The sequence below is a fragment of the Acanthochromis polyacanthus genome, chromosome 5, assembly GCF_021347895.1.
Source record: "Acanthochromis polyacanthus isolate Apoly-LR-REF ecotype Palm Island chromosome 5, KAUST_Apoly_ChrSc, whole genome shotgun sequence".
NCBI classification, from domain to species: Eukaryota; Metazoa; Chordata; class Actinopteri; family Pomacentridae; genus Acanthochromis; species Acanthochromis polyacanthus.
Genome location: NC_067117.1, coordinates 16370056 through 16388006, shown reverse-complemented (window position 1 = coordinate 16388006; position 17951 = coordinate 16370056). Strand labels below are relative to the sequence as shown.

At 38.9% G+C, this 17951-nt stretch overlaps 1 protein-coding gene across 3 annotated transcripts in view; it reads right to left on the bottom strand.

Annotated features, from left to right (window-relative positions):
* The window catches only part of LOC110960674 (RNA-binding motif, single-stranded-interacting protein 2-like), a 33492-nt gene extending 22527 nt beyond the window's left edge, over window positions 1–10965 (bottom strand). Inside the window, exon 1 of one of the 3 annotated variants that reach the window (XM_022208019.2) lies at window positions 10796–10965. In XM_022208019.2, the coding sequence (XP_022063711.1) occupies window positions 10796–10867 (72 nt within the window). In that variant the 5' untranslated portion in view covers window positions 10868–10965. The remainder of the gene's footprint in view (window positions 1–10795) is intronic. The other 2 variants (XM_022208018.2, XM_022208017.2) reach the window with 2 other exon arrangements.
* Window positions 10966–17951: the final 6986 nt, after the last annotated feature.

Genomic DNA, 17951 nt, shown 5'->3' with positions numbered 1-17951 from the left:
GTTTTATAGTACTCCAAAATTATATTGTTTTGTTTATTATTCTGTCTGGAAAGCACTTTGGTGTTCTATTATGTTGTTGTAAAGTGCTCTACAAATAGATTTTTGATCGATTTGATTTGATTTTGTTGACATTTTTCCATTCTTTTCCTCCAGCTGTTGCTAATTTCTGTCCCTCCAAATTTCTATACTGCATCACCTCTTGTATGATATTACCAGCGATAAAGAGCTTTGGGTAGCAATACAAATATTAGAATTTCTTTAAAAGTATTAAAGACAACTTAAATATTCATTGTAATGATATCAAAACATGTTTTTTTAGGAATAGCTGGAATATAAAATAATTAAAACTTTTCATTACAAAGATATTGCAAGAAAACCACCTCATCAAGTCATTTTTGATCCAGTTATGCATCTAAGGGTTAAGAGATACAACTAAAAATTATGTTTAACAATCTGTTGATGTTTTCTCAATTAATTGATTAGTTGTTTGGTATTCACAATGTCAGAAAATTAAGACAGTGTCAATCAGTGTTGTCCAAAGCCCAAGGTGACTTCCGAAAATATTGTTTTTGTTGTCCACAGTTCAAAGATTTTTACTTTACTGTCATAAAGGAGCAAAGAAACTAAAGAATACTGAGATTATAGAATCTGTAATCATCAGATTTGTGCTTTAATTCCTTTAAAAATTGCAGAAACTCTTCTAAACTATTACCAAAACAGTTGTTGCAGCTCTCAGGTTGTTTTAGCAGCCATTCAAAAATTTTGATTCAAATCACTTTCATGTAAGCCCGGCATGGAAATAAAGTAATCACAGTTACTTTAGTCATTTCAAGAAAGAATTGAAGTATTAACAGCATAAATACTCATTCTCCAAGTGATAACACAACATAATATAGCTTAAAAACATTTCTTTCAACAAAAATTACATACAATAGTCAAGTAAGAAAACATTTTTTTGCATATTCTCAGCATTACAGTTATAGTCACTATAATCTTCCTGTAAAGCTAATATATAAAAAAATAAATTCTAAAAAACATTTTAAAAAAGAGTTTGTTCATTTCTGTCAGGCCCAAAACCTTCCAGGGCCAGGGGAAAAAAACACACTCTGCTGGACAAATACAGCACGTGTCTTCCTACAGGAGTTTATCTGTTGTACTTCAGTGTAATTCATGATGAATACATTTTAGGGGCAGCTAATTTGTGAATGAAAGAATGGGACGGTCGAGACCCATAATCTCATTCATACCCTCTTTACCACAGTGCCAAGTCTCAGTCAAGCTTCAGACAGTACCATAAGCATATCATTGCAACAACACCCTTAAATCACCAGTCTACAGTCACACACATGCATGTATATTGTTACAACCAGCTTTATGCTAAAAATCTTTTCAGGGGTGCATATGAGTTTGTGTTCAAGTATATGACTTGTGTGCTTCATCATGAAAGTAAACCAGAACTTCCATCTATCCATTATCTATCCATATCCTGTGAATATTATTATGCTTATAATTATATTGTTGTTTATTGTTGTTTATTGCTGCTAATACTGTATGCTGTGTGCTGCTGTAACATGGGAAATTTCCCTGGACACGGGGAGGAATAAAGGAATCTCTTAACTTATCTTATCTTATCTTATCTTATCTTATTCTCTATACACCGCTTTATCCTCACTAGGGTCGCGGGAGGTGCTGGAGCCTATCCCATCTGACTCGGGCGAAGGCAGGGGACACCCTGGACAGGTCACCAGTCTGTCGCAGGGCTACATATACAGACACACAATCACACTCACATTCACACCTACGGGCAATTTAGAGTAACCAATTAACCTCAGCATATTTTTGGACTGTGGGAGGAAGCCAGAGTACCTGGAGAAAACCCACGCATGCACAGGGAGAACATGCAAACTCCATGCAGAAAGATCCAGGGAAGGCTGGGACCTTCTCGCTGTAAGGCTTAAGTCCTAACTACTACACCACTGTGCAGCCCTTAACCAGAACTTATTTCTTGGAAACTAAAATGCCCAAAAATGAAGATTAGTAAGTAATCTGTGGTAATAAAAGGTTCAATGTTAGTGACAGGTTGTCAGTCAGTGATTACAGAAACTTTATCCAAGCACATATTGGTACACAAGAAACTCAGAAAAGTGGCTTAATTACACTATACGCACAAGAGCAGTTTAAACTTCCTCGCTGTAGGAGTCAGTTGATGCTCAGTCTGTCAGCTATCCTTACATTTTTTTAAGTATTACAATATAATTTTCTTAAATTTCCCTCAAGTTTTAGCATATGTGTTTTAGGCTGCTTACAGATTGATCAAACTAATCAAATTTCAAGTACAAAAGCTTGAAACAGTAACTGGGGCCCTGCTGGGTGGTGATTATTCTAAAGGCTATTTCAGTAATTTGAGTTTGTAACCCCAATGCTACATTTCTCTTTTGTATTCTGGGCTAGAAATATCTTTGGAATATTTTTAGGACCAAGCTAAAGATAAAAATCAAGCCTTTTCTATAAATAAAACAGTTTCGTCTATCTTTTAGTAAACTTACATCAGAACTCTGAAGTACATCTCAATTACAGCACGCTTGTAATACTCAACACTGTCTTTAATCTCTCAAGACATCAAAAAAGCAAGCCTGCATTTTATGTGTGCTGATATGAAAATAAACTCTCAGAGGGGATTCATGCACAGAAACGCTTTGGTGGCTAAAGAGAGATATATTGTCAAGCCGAATGGCAAGTCTGATGGTTGGATAGTGTAAGAAATATCCTCCACCCACCATCTTTACAGTGTCTGACAGAGGCTGTCACTCATGAATGTATCTCCTCCAACCCTCCTTAAGTCTAACTCCACCTCTGTTTTTATCTCTGTCTCTCCCTGTAGGGCTTCTCCTGTTAACCCTGGTTTGACCCACAGAATTCCTAGGATTTCCTGGCTGTTAGAGGGTCTGCACATCTTCTCATGTCCTGCCTGCCTGCTCCCTGCTGAAGCACCTCGTCAGGCATTTTCCTCAGGCGGGAAACAGCCATGACAGTCTGACCAGCTGACCGACCTACATGTAATGCTCAGATTTATAGCCCGGCTGAATGAGGACGTTGCTTCCAGCTTGTATAGAATTACACTGCTGAGCTGCAACGCTTTGCATCCTCTTCACTTTGGGACCAACAACGAAAATGAGTCATGGGAATCCAATACCCAGAATCTTAATTTCTGAAGCATCAACAAACACTTTAAAAGAGCAATTTGATTGTGTAACCACATTACTTCCTGTCTGGCATGTTGATAAAAATCATGCAACCACTAATTAGTCATATTTCACCAAAGCAAATTCTCTGTCGTTCACAGAAAACTAGCACGATAATTATGAAAGCATGAGCTTGGCGTGTACAAAAATGCACAGCAGTCTTTTTGTGTTAGCTCAGGACTGTACATCTAGTAAAGTGGTGAGCTGCAGTACGGTGGTGGGCAGGAAATCCTCTGTGTCTGCTCCTGATCTTATCACACTGCCATTTGAATGAGGAGCTCTGCATTCCAACCAGGTGACAGGGACACTGAGCTCACGTTCAGACTCGTCCCTGAATCCTCCTTCCTTTCTGTCTGTAACCCTCCCTTTTCCTTTTGTCTCTTCATGGGGACCTATTAATCTTCAAATTGTCTGTCGTTGATCACACCTTGATGCACACGCACAGCGCAAATGCACATGCTTTCATGGCTTTCAAGCCGGGTCAGGTAGCAAAGGGCTGGAGAGTTTGGAAACAGATACCAACAAACACTGGCCAACAGCTCAGCGAGAGATCTAACAAAATGTGAGACACACTGAGAGTCTGGCATCACTGCAGTACTTGGCATCGGATTTCTGACAGCTGTGCTTTCTCCAAGGACTCTGTCTCCCTCTCTACCTGTTCACCTTGGCTGGTTCATGCGGCTGGCGCTCAATTTGGGGGCAAATCCAAAACATCTGACACATTAAACAAAGAGACAGATAAACATATACCTGGCGGTGGGACAGAGGGACAAAGGTGACTGTACAGGAGAGTTCAATGAGGACAGAGTCACTGCAGCAGAACAGCTGGTTTTAGACATAACTCTGAAGCAGTCCAGTAGACAGTACACATATATGGAATATTCTGTGTTGTAGAGTTTTTAAAAACATGCATTTATGAGCATACTGGATATATGCTAAGTGGCTTTTATACACACCTTTGGCATTTAGGAGAGATAATATATCTAGTTAGATTCGAGTTATTCCTGCAGCTTCAGAGAATGCAGAATTCAGTTGGGGAGTACAGTCCAAGTAACAGTGAGGACAATACTGACTGTGTACGTGTTTGGGATGATTGAAAAAACAATATATTGCCTGATAATTGCTTAACATAACGTATAATATAAACAACTTTCACTCTGATTCCTTAGATTTATGTGTGTGGTGGACTGGACGAATGGTTTGTAGATATGATCTCATCCAATCAAATTCGCATTGGCTCAACAATCTCTGCCGATGCTTTACAAACAACAAAAGCGCTACAGAATTAATCCATTATTTCAGGCAGTGGGAGGAACAGACTTCCTGTGGATGGCCTCTCTTGTTTAGAAGTTTGAACCCTCCCAATCTAATGGAGACTAGTACATCTAACTTATTTAAACCCTGAACTGGCAAAGAAGTCATCGGCTGCATTTTGTTGAAACGGCCAAACTCTCAAGTGCTAACCCTTTGCCAATCAACACAAAATATCATCCAAAAATGACAGCCTAACTTGTGTGCATTATAGTTCTGGTGTTGGAATTCTGACTTGATATAGCCTTCTTATCAAAGGGCTATAATAATATTGAACTCGAATAAAAAGGAGCAGCCCTACTGTGAATATACTAACAAAATCCCAGAGTTATTTTTCAGCAAATACAAATTGTCCTCAATTCAACTGGCATTAAAATTTTGCCTTGAAAATGACAAATTGGTAATGAAGATCTTCATTGTACCATTGTAGGTTACTTGGTGACACTGCTGCCAGGCAGTGACACTAATGTATTTGCTGCTACCTGCTTCAACATCTAACAGACAGAGTCACATTATTCTATAATTGGAGAGAAGTTGCTGGCTGCCTCATGAAAGAGTCACACATTTAGTGATAAGCTGATGTTTGATACTCAACTTATTCAAACCATCTGTTTCTTTATCCATAACCAAACCATATTAAAAACAGTTTGTCAGAGTAATTAGAACATTTAGAGTTTCTACCGACAGCTTTATGCATTACACTGGCATATCAATGATAATTTTGCATACAAACGATTCCCCTGAGTTCTGAGCAGTGACGTAAACAGATTTTAAAATATGAGAAGAAAGACCAGTGGTATTGCATCAGTCCTTGAAATGGACAGTTATGCTACACTGAAAGATTAAAACTGGGAGAGAAAAGTTGGATCCATGCATCACTACTAGAGATGCCACAAGAACCAGGACTATGAGTGACGTGAAGGTTTTGTTTTTATAGCACCAAAAGTAAAGGATGGTAAAGTAGATGCCGAAATAGTCATGTAGGCTGCAGCAACAGGCCCAATGCGATGTGTAGAGGGAAAACTGAGTGTATGTAGATATTTTGCATTGAGTCAGATGATCAGGAACAAGTTCTAGGCCAACAGAATCCAGTATGCAAACTGTGCCACAGAGCATTTGGAATAAAAGGAGAGCACTTGAAACTTATCCAAGCACCTCAAAGGCAGGCATCTGAATCTGTAGATACGGTTCAAGGTGTGTGTGTTTCAGTTGTTTACTTTAATCTAACAACATGTTGTCATAATGATCATATCCTGAAATGTAACCAGTACCGTCTGAGAACTGCAATAGCGGCATTCTTGTAGCGACGTTTCACACACAACATTCAGAAAAGGCTAGCACTAGCTTGTTTAGGCTAACACAACAACAGCTCATTACGTGTGCTGGGTGCTGACATTAGTAGGCGACTGTCAGCACTTCATTCATTTGATTTATTTATATGTTTTGGTACGAAATCTGGTATCTGGTTTCAGTAGTATAGGTGCTGACAAGCAAATTTCAGGTATCGTGACAGTTCTAATCCCCACCAATATTTATTTTAATCTTTGCCTTTATCTGCCATTTGGAGCAGGGCACGTCGTGTACAGTGGGTTTGTAAGAGATTGTTTGCTGAAAACAGCTGCCTGTTGCTTTGCTGGAAATAGGATTAATGAAGGCTGTGTAGCTTAACCACGAAGTAAATGCGTTGGCTGTAAAACAAAAAAACCCCTAAAACTAGCTAATCTGCAGAGCTGTATACTCGTTCCTGCAAGCAAAAATGTGCACGACACCGTCATTTGAATTAGTTCTAATTTAATAGATGGAATAATGGAAGTTTAAAGCTTTCAATGTATCTGGTTTCATTTTTGGAGCAGTAATAACCAAAATACTTAAATGCCAATATGCACAAAACTTATAGAAGTTTAAAAGTCAATATGTCTAAAATTCATGTCCCAGCTTCAGTTCCAGGATTTAGTCACACCCTTACTGTTTAGCAATGAGTAGTTTAAATAAACTTAAATTTTGAAGGGAAAACACATTATAAAATGCATATTTTAAAAAATATTTTGCCTTCTCACAATGCATAATTTAAATTACTGATGACAAGAATAGCTATAAAATACATCCTTGATTTTATATTAAGTTTGTGTACCTCCTAGACATTTCAGTTCCTGTCAGTGTAACAGACAAATGTGTTTGCACAGACTTGAGTCATGTTTGACATGCTGTAGGTACTCCAGTAATCAGTCACCCTGAGCATTTAGTCTGCTCTACTTTTTTTGGTCAAAGCTGCACTATTGCTGGAGGGCGAAACATTTTCATTGAAAACAGATTTCCACATACTTTCAGGTCTGTGCAGTCGTAGCTAAAACTGCCTGTCGGCTTTAATCAAAAAATAACAGGCAGTGGGTTGACCGACTGATCCATCATGAGAACTAGCAAGCAACAAACTGACTTCTATTTCGTATTGCTGAAAAATTAGCATTCTTTACGTGTCTAAATCACTACATCCAAGTCCTCAAGCACCATGTACATTCAACCAAATCAAAAGGTTTATTAATACCTGCAATTCCACAGCATTTTCCTGGTGTAGAATAATTGCTTTCGCCTCCAGTGTAAAGAGCAGAGACTGATTATTTACAACAAATAAGCCATGAAAGAGTTATTAAGGGCTTCATTTGGAAAACTCTCAATAGTAAGCAGTAATATTGAACAAACAGTAACTGACATAATTATTATATTTATCTTTTATTATGTGAAACCTTTTATCTCAGCTAAGCCTAATCATTTTCCCTTTATTTTTCTTGGAATTACTGAGATGGTTTCCACTCATTTTTCAATTTCAAAAGACTTTTTCATAATTACACTGGCATGCCAGCTAACAAGATACTGCAGTTTAGCACCAATGTACCTGCATTAGCTGTATTACCAAGCAACATGCGTAATACAAAGGGGGGGTTATTCAGTAATGTACATGATGTACAGATGTATATTTTTATAATAATTCACACATTAACCGCGCATATAATTAACGCTGTCATTTTTTATTTCAGTAATGCCATGAAAAATGTGTCAATCTGTTTTCCTATATTAACTATTCAAACTTCTTGAATAATCCAGATTATTCTAATCAAGATGTTTATGAGCCACTTTTTTTTATGAATAATTGATGTTACAAAGTAAAATCAAAAATATTTTGCTTGATGTCTGAAGTTTTAACATCAAACTTGCTTCGTCTTGAAGCATTACTTCAAAAGTACTTACGTCAAATGACAAACTCTCAATGTTGTGACAATTTAAAAAACACATTTAAAAAGGGACCATAGGTTGACATGAAGCAGGAATTCAGAGATAGTGACATCTAAAAGCTTCTGGAGTTGAAGGTAAAAAGAGTGAAATCACTGATTTTAAAGAGCATGGCAGACTTCATTTCTGCCATGTACGAAAGGCCTTTTTAGTGCAACCCTTTGCATCCGTGTGACAATTTAATGCTCCACTCAATGTGTTCCTTTCATTTCTTTTCATATATAGTTGTGCTTTGAGTCAAAAGAGTCTATGTTGAGCCGCACACAGCTTTAAATCACAGCAGTAAGTTGACATTTGTTGAAAAAGAGGACTCCCGCCAAGACGAAAACAAAAATCTGAATGACAAGTACAAAAGCAAGCCGTTCGACGAGGCCCTGACTGAGACCCATGATACCTTAAGAAGCGTCAAGCTGCCTCCTGTTATTTTTTCCATCCAGGAAGCTTTACGCGGAAACCTACCAAATTTGATTTGAGAACATTAATTCTATTTATTTGAGGGAGGAAATGAGGTGCTGAGTCAGGGGTGGAGCAGCTGGCTTAAAGCACAACAGAAACCAAACGCCTTTTAGTCATCCGTCTCGGTAATCACCTCGCACACACAAAGGGCGCTTTTCTCAGCCGTCGACGGGTTCACTTTGCGCTCAACCTCATACTTTGTGCACTTGTGCAGCTCAGGTATGACAGAATGTGAGGAAGCGACAGACAGAATGAGGCGGACGTGGAGGTGGGAGGAGGAAATGTTAAGAATCACAACACAGGCACTTGACCTCTCTCTGAACTTTGGTTCAACAAAGTAGACAAGGTTGGGACCACGAAAGCAGCTGGAGAGCTAAACCTTTTCCTACTTCTTCGTCTCCTTCTACATTAGTTTTTCAGTCGCTTTTAACTGTAACTATTCCTTTTGAAATCAGAGTGAACCTAATCAGAATGTACTGTAAAATGTCAATGGGTCAGTGGGCAACAGATAAGTTGGAAGCATTATAAAAAACAACCTTGCGTACCTTAAATGCTACAAGCCGAATGGAATTACGTTCCCATGTTGCTCATATTATGAGCAATCAACACTATAAAATAAAAAAAGAGTGAAGGAAATGTTGTCCTACAGTTGTGCAATGGTGACTGACAGATAAAAAAACTACAGGATATTTACTTTGAAAGTACAATCATTGATACAACAAATTATTTTCATTATCAAATGAGTGTTCAGTTAACTGTTTAGCTTATAAATCACTAAAAATTGAGCAAAAATGGCAATCGCAACCTCTCAGAAATATTTTGCATCACTTCACATTATATGTGGCATACAACAAAGAAAAGCAGCAAATCCTCTCATGCAAAACACTAGAACCACAATTTGTTTAGCATTTTATTACAATTTTTTACCTGCATTTGTCAAATAATCCATTATCAAAATAAGTACCTTGTAATAAAGATGAAAACTGCCACTTCACATGTATTGTATTCTGTATATACTTATTAAACATGCTGTCAGAAAGAGACTTCATTTTAAATATAAACTGAAACTGCTGACACCCACACACTTGATTGCTCATACTGTATATACTTCCTTTTAAACAGTGGCATTTGACATCTTCATTAGTCTTTAGTGAGCTAAAAGTGGTGTGCTTTAATAGTTTGTGGAAGGAATTGTTTGTCAAAAAGTCAACCAAGTGAAGCCCAAGCTATTAATAGTTCAAGTGAAGAGACATGCACTGTACAGAAAGAAGAAAAACTAATGCGAGCTCAGTAAAATAAATTGCGAATGGTGTGTTTGTGAGAATAAGTGTGTGCAAAACAAACAATTTAACTGTTTTCCTGAGTGTTTGACATCAGATCTGGGAGGATGAGCAGCCAGGCGATGCCCGAGATCACAGAGAAGACAATATGTCAATACACATTTTCAAAATGCCATTCAGGAGCTAGCAGCAAATACAGTCAGAGGAAAGCACAATCGGCAGAAGGAAGTGAGGAAATACTGTGAATAAACGTGAATGTAAAACCTCAATATTAAGCATAATAGTAGAGCTCATGTCATGTGGTCCAGAAAGAGAAGACATATGGTGCGTTCAAGTTCTGTATGGCCAAACACAAAACTTAGTTTTCACACACATACAAAAAAGCTGCATAATTAGCTCTACCAACAATTTGTCGAATACTACTGGGTCGCTTTACAGTTAGGGTGGGTTTCGGAAGACGAAATACGCTGTGAGAAGAGTAGGCTACAAAAGTGACAATGTCAACAGTGAATGTAGCCACGAAAAGCGCGATTCATAATTCGGGGAATGTAGTCATCATGGTCTGGTGGGATTTTTCGAGGGGTGGGGCATATTCCGCTTTCAGATGGGAAACGAGGAGGAAAAAAAGAGAAAACTTTGCGAACTTACGCGGCAGCGGAGACAATGAAGACCTGATTTAACAGCAGATATGTGAGAGTCCGGAGCTGCCGGAGGAAGAGGCAGAATTCATTTTGTAACCAGCCTCCCTACCCCCACTAACACAAACACATCCAGGCACGGACGCGCTTATCCCAGCACGGCACAGTTCCCCATAAAAGTTGCTCTCCACCATTGACTTTTTCAAATGAGTGAGCAGAGCCATATCGACATCCCTCACTGTAGTAAACCCGCGCACACACACACACACACACACACACACACGGACACACACAAACACTCCCGAGATAAAACACCAGGCGTCCAGGCATGACAGGACCGAGCGGAGGCTAATTTCCCACCTAGACGTCCCCCGGAGCGGCGCGGCTCTGATAGTCGTGGATCCACTCCAGCAACTATGAAGTTATATTCACTACGTTTAGCTTTTCAAGGACACTGCAGCTCACTGTCACAAGCTCCTGGGTTTTTTCTTTTTTTTTTTTTTTTTGTCGCGACAGACAGCGGGCGTGTTGCCCTGCAGGGCGAACAAGGCGAAAATTGTGGGAAAATCCCGAAAGCGTTTACCTTTTTGCTGTTTCTGCTGTTGTAGCCGTTGTAGGGGTTGATTCCTGCCCTTGGCGGTACGGAGAGCAGCATTTTTCTCGGCGCTATGTCCGGAGCGGCGAGCACAGCCCAGGCTGCCAGCTGACGTCAGCAGCTGGGGAAGTGAGAGCCTGGAGTCCCGCTGCTCGACGGAGAGTGGTGCTGCTGCTGCGGCAGGACGGGGCCCCTGCTGCTGGGCCCCCGCTGCTGGGGCCGCGGGCTGCCCTCACAAGACTCCACACCAAGAAGGGATTAGGTCAAATTCATTCACTACCCAGTGTTGTTGCACTCACCGGGGGATTGGAGTTGAAATAACTAGACAAGAAGCTCATTAGAAATGTGTTTTGTTAGTTCAAACCACATGCAAAATCAAGTAGTGGTGCAGCATGCGTTTAGCTCGAGGTCCCTAATCCACCTTTTGACCTCTTCTCTTTTTATTAGTCACTATTTCCTCATCCTGTTGTCAGCAGTTATGAAGAAACCCTATTCAGTTTTAATGAAATTCAAATATAGCAACCCAGTCTATCTACATTCAGGACATTGCTGGATTATTCAATCCAGGATCTAGGGCTTTAACACTTTACATTCATTGAATATGTGAAACGCCCCTCATTGAATTTTGGTAGTATTGCTTTTCAAGTGATGGGGCTTTGTCTTGCCAGCTTGTTGCCACCTTATTGCCCACTTTTTGCCTGCACCTCTTTTGCATAAAGCTGAGTTTTTGCAAATGAGGCGCATTGAGCAGAGGTCAAAGCCTTGTGAAGCTTTCGTAAACCTCTGAACTACTAAATGAGCACAGATTCAGCAGGTGCATAGTTTATTTCTCAGCTCAAGTGTTTTCAGAAGTAGTTTTCGCGGAACTGTTTACGGAACAAAAGAGAAACTTTGTGACCGAGCCGCAATGTTGGTCTGGCGCCTCTACAGGACTGTTTTCCAGTGAATGTAAACTCCTGTCATCTCACCATACAGTGGCCTGCTGGTGACCTGCCTATCAAGCGTGCAGTGTTGGGAAACAGCACGCTGCCTCACATGTTACAAAATGCCCAATGTGATGGTACATGTTCACAGGATCCATCACATTAAAGCTTTCCCTTCACCATCTATGTGAAACACCCCAAATTGTAATCAGGTAGCATTGCTTTGCATTGTCTGCCTGTTTCTTGCACCTCATTTATATAAAGTTGAGATCTCGGCTACTTTATGCAAATGTAGCACATCGAGCGGAGGTCCAATCCCTTGTGAGACTTTTGTAAAGTCTCTAAACCTCCTGTTGTCAAACTAAAACGAGGACAGATGTAGCAACCACATAGCTTAACGCTTTCCATTCATTGCTCATGTAAAATACCCTAGCATTTAGCATCGCATCGTTGTGTTTCAAGTGATGGGGCATTGTGTTGCACGCTAGCTGCCTGCACCTCATTTGCAGAAAGTTGAGGTCTCTGCTACTTTATACAATTGAGGCCTGTCCAGTGGAGGTCCAACACCTCTAAACTAGCCATTGTTAAACTGCTAAATATGAGAACATATTTAACAGTTTTTCAAAAACCTTTTTCCATTTTAACTCCATTCAAATATGACAACAAAGATCTGACACCACGCATTACTCTAGTCAAATATCTCAACTATCCATTGTTTAACTAATATGAGGACAGTTTCAACAATTGCATAGCTTTTGTGTTGCCTCAAATGTTTTCAGAAATACTTTTCATTGAACTGTTTTCATAATAAACTAGAAAGTACTATTATGATATGTCTCCACAGGGACATTTTTACACGAGGCAACATGCTGTTCACCCAGCATCGCATGTTTGATAGGCATGTCACTAGCCACTGGGTGGTGTGACAACAGACACTTACCTTCACCAGAAACTAGTCCTGTAGAGACTTCAGACCAATGTGGCAGCTCGGTGGCAACCTTTCCCATTTCTTTTTATAAACAATAGTTCAGCGAAGACTATTTCATTTGAGGCAAGAAATATCCCATGTGGTTGTTGAATCTGTCCTCACTTTGGTTTAACAACAGGTAGTCTAAAAGTTTCGTGAAGCATCCGGCCTCCACTCGACACACCTCTTGTGTAAAGCAGCAGAGAATTCAACTTTATGTAAATGAGGTGCTTTGTACCTGTAGGTGCTTTCAGCCAATGGGCAACACAACACTACCAGAAGTCAATATGGGGCGTCTCACATAGACAACACATGGAAAGCGTTAAAGGGATGAATCCTGTGCCATTAAAGTGATCCCATTTTTTCATGAAGTCCCGTCACATATAAATCATGTTTCTGTTAATGTTCGTCACGGCTGCATTTACACGTATCACTAGAGGGCATCAAGGTATATACGGAATAATACACTTATTGTGATCATTTACAATTATGCAAATTTATCTAGTTATCTGCACTGCAAATGTGCACAGCTTTCTCTCTTTAGATCCTGTCTGATGCTGGTGTTGTGAAAACCATCAGTAGTTTTAGACAGTTGCAAGAAACAACCTTCAGCTGCTCTGATCATCTTGCAGGGAAAGCATTTGGATTACATTAACTTTTGGTGAGTATCATTATTATTTAAGCTGCTTGCGTCTATTTTTTTTATTTCAGTAAGGTTTTATTATGGAAATTTAATTCCATTGCCTGATAGATTTGAAATTGTACAGCAAAGTGCAAGACAAAGGTTTGCTGTGATTTTAGTAGACGGACTGAGTATGAAGCATCTCTGTGATGTTTTCGGACGAGTATTGATGCTGAAATGGGGAAAAACCCTTCTTACTTCAAATCACTTCATGCACCCTAAATTGCAGCTGCTTGTGTGTGTCTGTACATTAATGTGATGGATCAGTTCACACTGGTATCGTGCTTAAAGTTGTACAGAAATATTTCTAGGTCTGACTTGCATGGATAAGTATCCAGGGTGCATATTCACACATGCAGTTAAGTTTACAGTGGTATCAAATTAACGGAACAAAGTGCATGTGTTAAAGGAGTTTTAGAAGCAAAAGAGCATCAAGGAACCTTCTGGGGTTGAGATGAGATAACAGCTGACCTGGAAGCTGCAGCTTGTTTTAATTGGACAGACACTTTAAAGGACCCCTGTCCCTCGTTAACTTTAACACATACTCTTGTAACATTGTAGATATATAAAATAAGAAATAATAACAAATACTGGCAATGATATTGAGATATGAAATATTACACAGGATTATGGAATATTGCCCTTGCATTTTGAAATATTGCACATTGTATTGACTGTCCCTCACCATTCCCAATGTGGAAGAACCTTATGATTTCAAAGCTGTGTCTCAGGAACCCCTCAGAAACACACACACACACACACACACACACACACACACACACACACACACACACACACACACACACACACACACACACACTTTGTACTTCTATCTTAGTGAGGACATCCATAAGCGTAATGCATTTCCTAGAGCCTTACCCTAACCTTAACTATCACAACTGATTGCCTAACCCTAATCCTTACCCTAACCCTAACCAAACCTCAATTCATACCTGTTCTCTAAAAACAAGTTCTCACCCTCAAACATGGCTGTTTCAAAGTGAGGACCGGCCAAAATGTCCTCACTTTGTAAAAATGTCCTCACTTTGATAGTTAAATGCAGACAATGGTCCTCACAATGTAGCAAGTACAAGAACACACACACACATTTAGGCTTGCTATTGGTATTATGTCCAACACTGTTGCTGAGAAAATTGGGACCTAAAAATATTTATTTTATAATTAATAGTAATAAAACAAAAAACCCACTTGTTTTAGATTGGACTAAATTCAAGCATTCTTATTATTTTGCTGTCAGCCTTGTTATTCCTTTATCATAAAGTGAGCCAAGTTGATTATATTGTACACGAGTTGAATTATTTCAGCGCATGCAATTACAATAAAGCTACAGTTTAAAAATTAAGCTAAATAAAATAAAATGTATTTGCAGCTTGAAGTGTCAGTAGGCCTAAACATAAAGTTTTTGGATATTCCTCTAGCAACCTTTGTCTGAATGTTGAGTTGCTGAAGGTTTCTCCAGGAACTTCCCAAATACACACAGTTCCCTGAACATCCCCAAAGTTACTTCGGACTTCTAAGAGAGTAGGGTCTTTAATAAAGTGGTTAAAAAAAATAGATTTATTAATTAATTAGACTTCTTTAGAACATTTGGGACAACTTGTAGATAATATTTGCCATAGTTGAGGGAACACAGCTACTTTGTTACAGCAGCTAACACAAAATTGGCTCAAAACTATTCACAGAGGTACTAAAATATGCTGAAGGCTATGAGCAAGGTAATCAAAATATTTTTAATGTGTAATATGCTACATATCCAGTATAGGGAATAAACTGTATATTTCTTTCTACATTATAGAAAAATCTGTAATATACAAAACAAATATACGGTGTACAAAATTACTTGCTTATATCAGTGTGCAAAAAACACTATCTGAAATTTCCACTCTATTTTTCTGTATATATATCTCTGTTTTTCAAATTTAAAAAAATCTCTAAAAACATACGAAACATGTACATGATCACTTACACAAGAAAAACACATTTGCACCAATACATTGCAGAACTGTTTCCTTTACGTGAAGTAGAGCATTGTTAGCTTTTATTCCTACACATTAAGCAGTCTGATGGCAGTGTATATTAACTGTAAATGTACACTCAACAAAAATATAAACGCAACACTTTTGTTTTTGATCCCATTTTTTATGAGATGAACTCAAAGATCTAAAGCTTTTTCCACATACACAATATCAACATTTCTCTCAAATATTGTTCACAAATCTGTCTAAATCTGTGATAGTGAGCACTTCTCCTTTGCTGAGATAATCCATCCCACCTCACAGGTGTGCCATATCAAGATGCTGATTAGACACCATGATTAGTGCACAGGTATGCTTTAGACTGCCCACAATAAGAGCCCCCCCCCCCCCCACCCCAATAAAAAAAAACTGCACCTTTCAGAGTGTCCTTTTATTGTGGGCAGTCTAAGGCACACCTGTGCACTAATTATGGTGTCTAATCAGCATCTTGATATGACACACCTGTGAGGTGGGATGGATTATCTCAGCAAAGGAGAAGTGCTCACTATCACAGATTTAGACAGATTTGTGAACAATATTTGAGAGAAATGTTGATATTGTGTATGTGGAAAAAGTTTTAGATCTTTGAGTTCATCTCATAAAAAATGGGATCAAAAACAAAAGTGTTGCGTTTAAATTTTTGTTGAGTGTATAAACGATATGGTGAGTAATGGTAAAACGTAATACTTTCTGAAAAATTGCATTCTGGAACAGCTGGAATATTTTCAGTGCCTCAACTCCCAACGTGATATGAAGAAAAGATAAACAATAATCAGACAGAGAACTGATGACTCTATCTGAAACACAAAATGTTCTGAGAAGACCTTTTGACAGACGCCGCACGCTAAATGCTACAACATATAGTTTGATATACAAAACGGAAATTAAAGATGATAAATGACGCCAACATTTTAATGTGTTCAAATAACTAAGCAATAAAAATACAGCAACGGAAAAATATTTAGCATTCAAGACTCAAACAGGGAAATAGCTGGTGAGAGCTTTTATTGGTGTGGTCATATTGTTAGAGGTAGACAAGGTAAAATATAGCTATATTAGTTTGTGATAAAATTAGGTCCACCAAGCTTTCCAATAATATATTTAAAGAAACTATATTTTAACCAGTTTACATACAGACCCACTTTTATGGTGTGAATCTTTTTTTTTCTGATTAGCCTATTCAGAATTCAAATATTTTAAAGAGCAACACTGTGGTGTATGGTTAGTAAGAAGAAGACATGGTTTGATTCTCTGGGATCTTTCTGTGTGGAATTTGCATGTTCTCTGTATGCCTGCATGGGTCTTCTCTGAATGTGACTGTTTCCTCCCAAAATCCAAAGACATGCAAAGGTTAGTTGGGGATTCTAAATTGGCTGTAGGTGTGAACATGTATGATTTTTCTGTTTGACTCTGTGATGGACTGGCGACCTGTCCAGTGGCCTTTCAATCAGTGTCAGCTAGAATAGGTTCCAGTGCCTGCGACTCTCCACAAGATAAAGCAGGTTTAGAAAATGGATTGATGGATTAGTTTTTGAAAAATATGAAACTTTCCATTAGCTATACCTAGAAGGTCCGTAGAAGGTCACAAAGGGGCTGGAGTCCTTTCCAGCTGACTGTGTGAGAGATGTGGTAAAGCCTTACAGGTTGTCAGTCCAACATGGGGCAACACAAACAACTATGCACATTCAATCTAACATCTACCACCAATTTAGAATCATCAGTCAACCTACCACGCATGTCTTTGGACTAGGGGATGATAATATATCATTTTGTTTTAGTGGCTGTATGTTAGTCTTCATTAATTTTCAACATCTCTGAGAATTCCAGTGTGCTGGCTCAAATTTATCTATAAAAATGTGAATTCAGATTGAAATTTCTCCCTCTTGTTCAAAGTGGTAAAGCGTAGGGAACTCACTGAGAAAGACACGGTCCGAATTAAAGCACTTCATCATGCTGGATTGTCTTTGACACAAATAGAGGAAAGTGTTCTCACAGTTTGGTCAAGTATGCCTTGGACTTGATTGCAGGGGCTGGCAAAAAAAACCAAAAGCTAGCTGAAGCAGATATCAAGCACCTCATGATTTTAAGTACTAGAGACAGAAGATCGCTGCTGATCAACAGGCAGAGATTAATGCTTCTAGATCAGAATCTGAGAAAGTCTCCAGAATGACCATAAGCAGACGACTGAAGGAACAAGGCTTAAAGGAAAGAATAGCTGTTAAGAGGCCATTATTGAGTCCTGCTAACATCCAAAAATGCCTAAAATTTGCCAGGGAGCTCAAAAACTGGACTGTAAATGACTGGAAGAAGGTATTCTGGATTAGACGAGTCCAAGGTTGAGCTCTTCGGTCAGCATCGTCGTGTTTTTGTCTGCAGAAAAGCTGGAGAATGTTTTGATGCTAGATGCAATGTACCCACATAGAAACACTGGAGACTCTATTATAGTATAGGGCTCCATTTGTGGAATCAGCATGAACAAATTAGTTAAAATCCATGGTATCCTGAACAAGAAGGTCTACCACAACATCTTGGTATG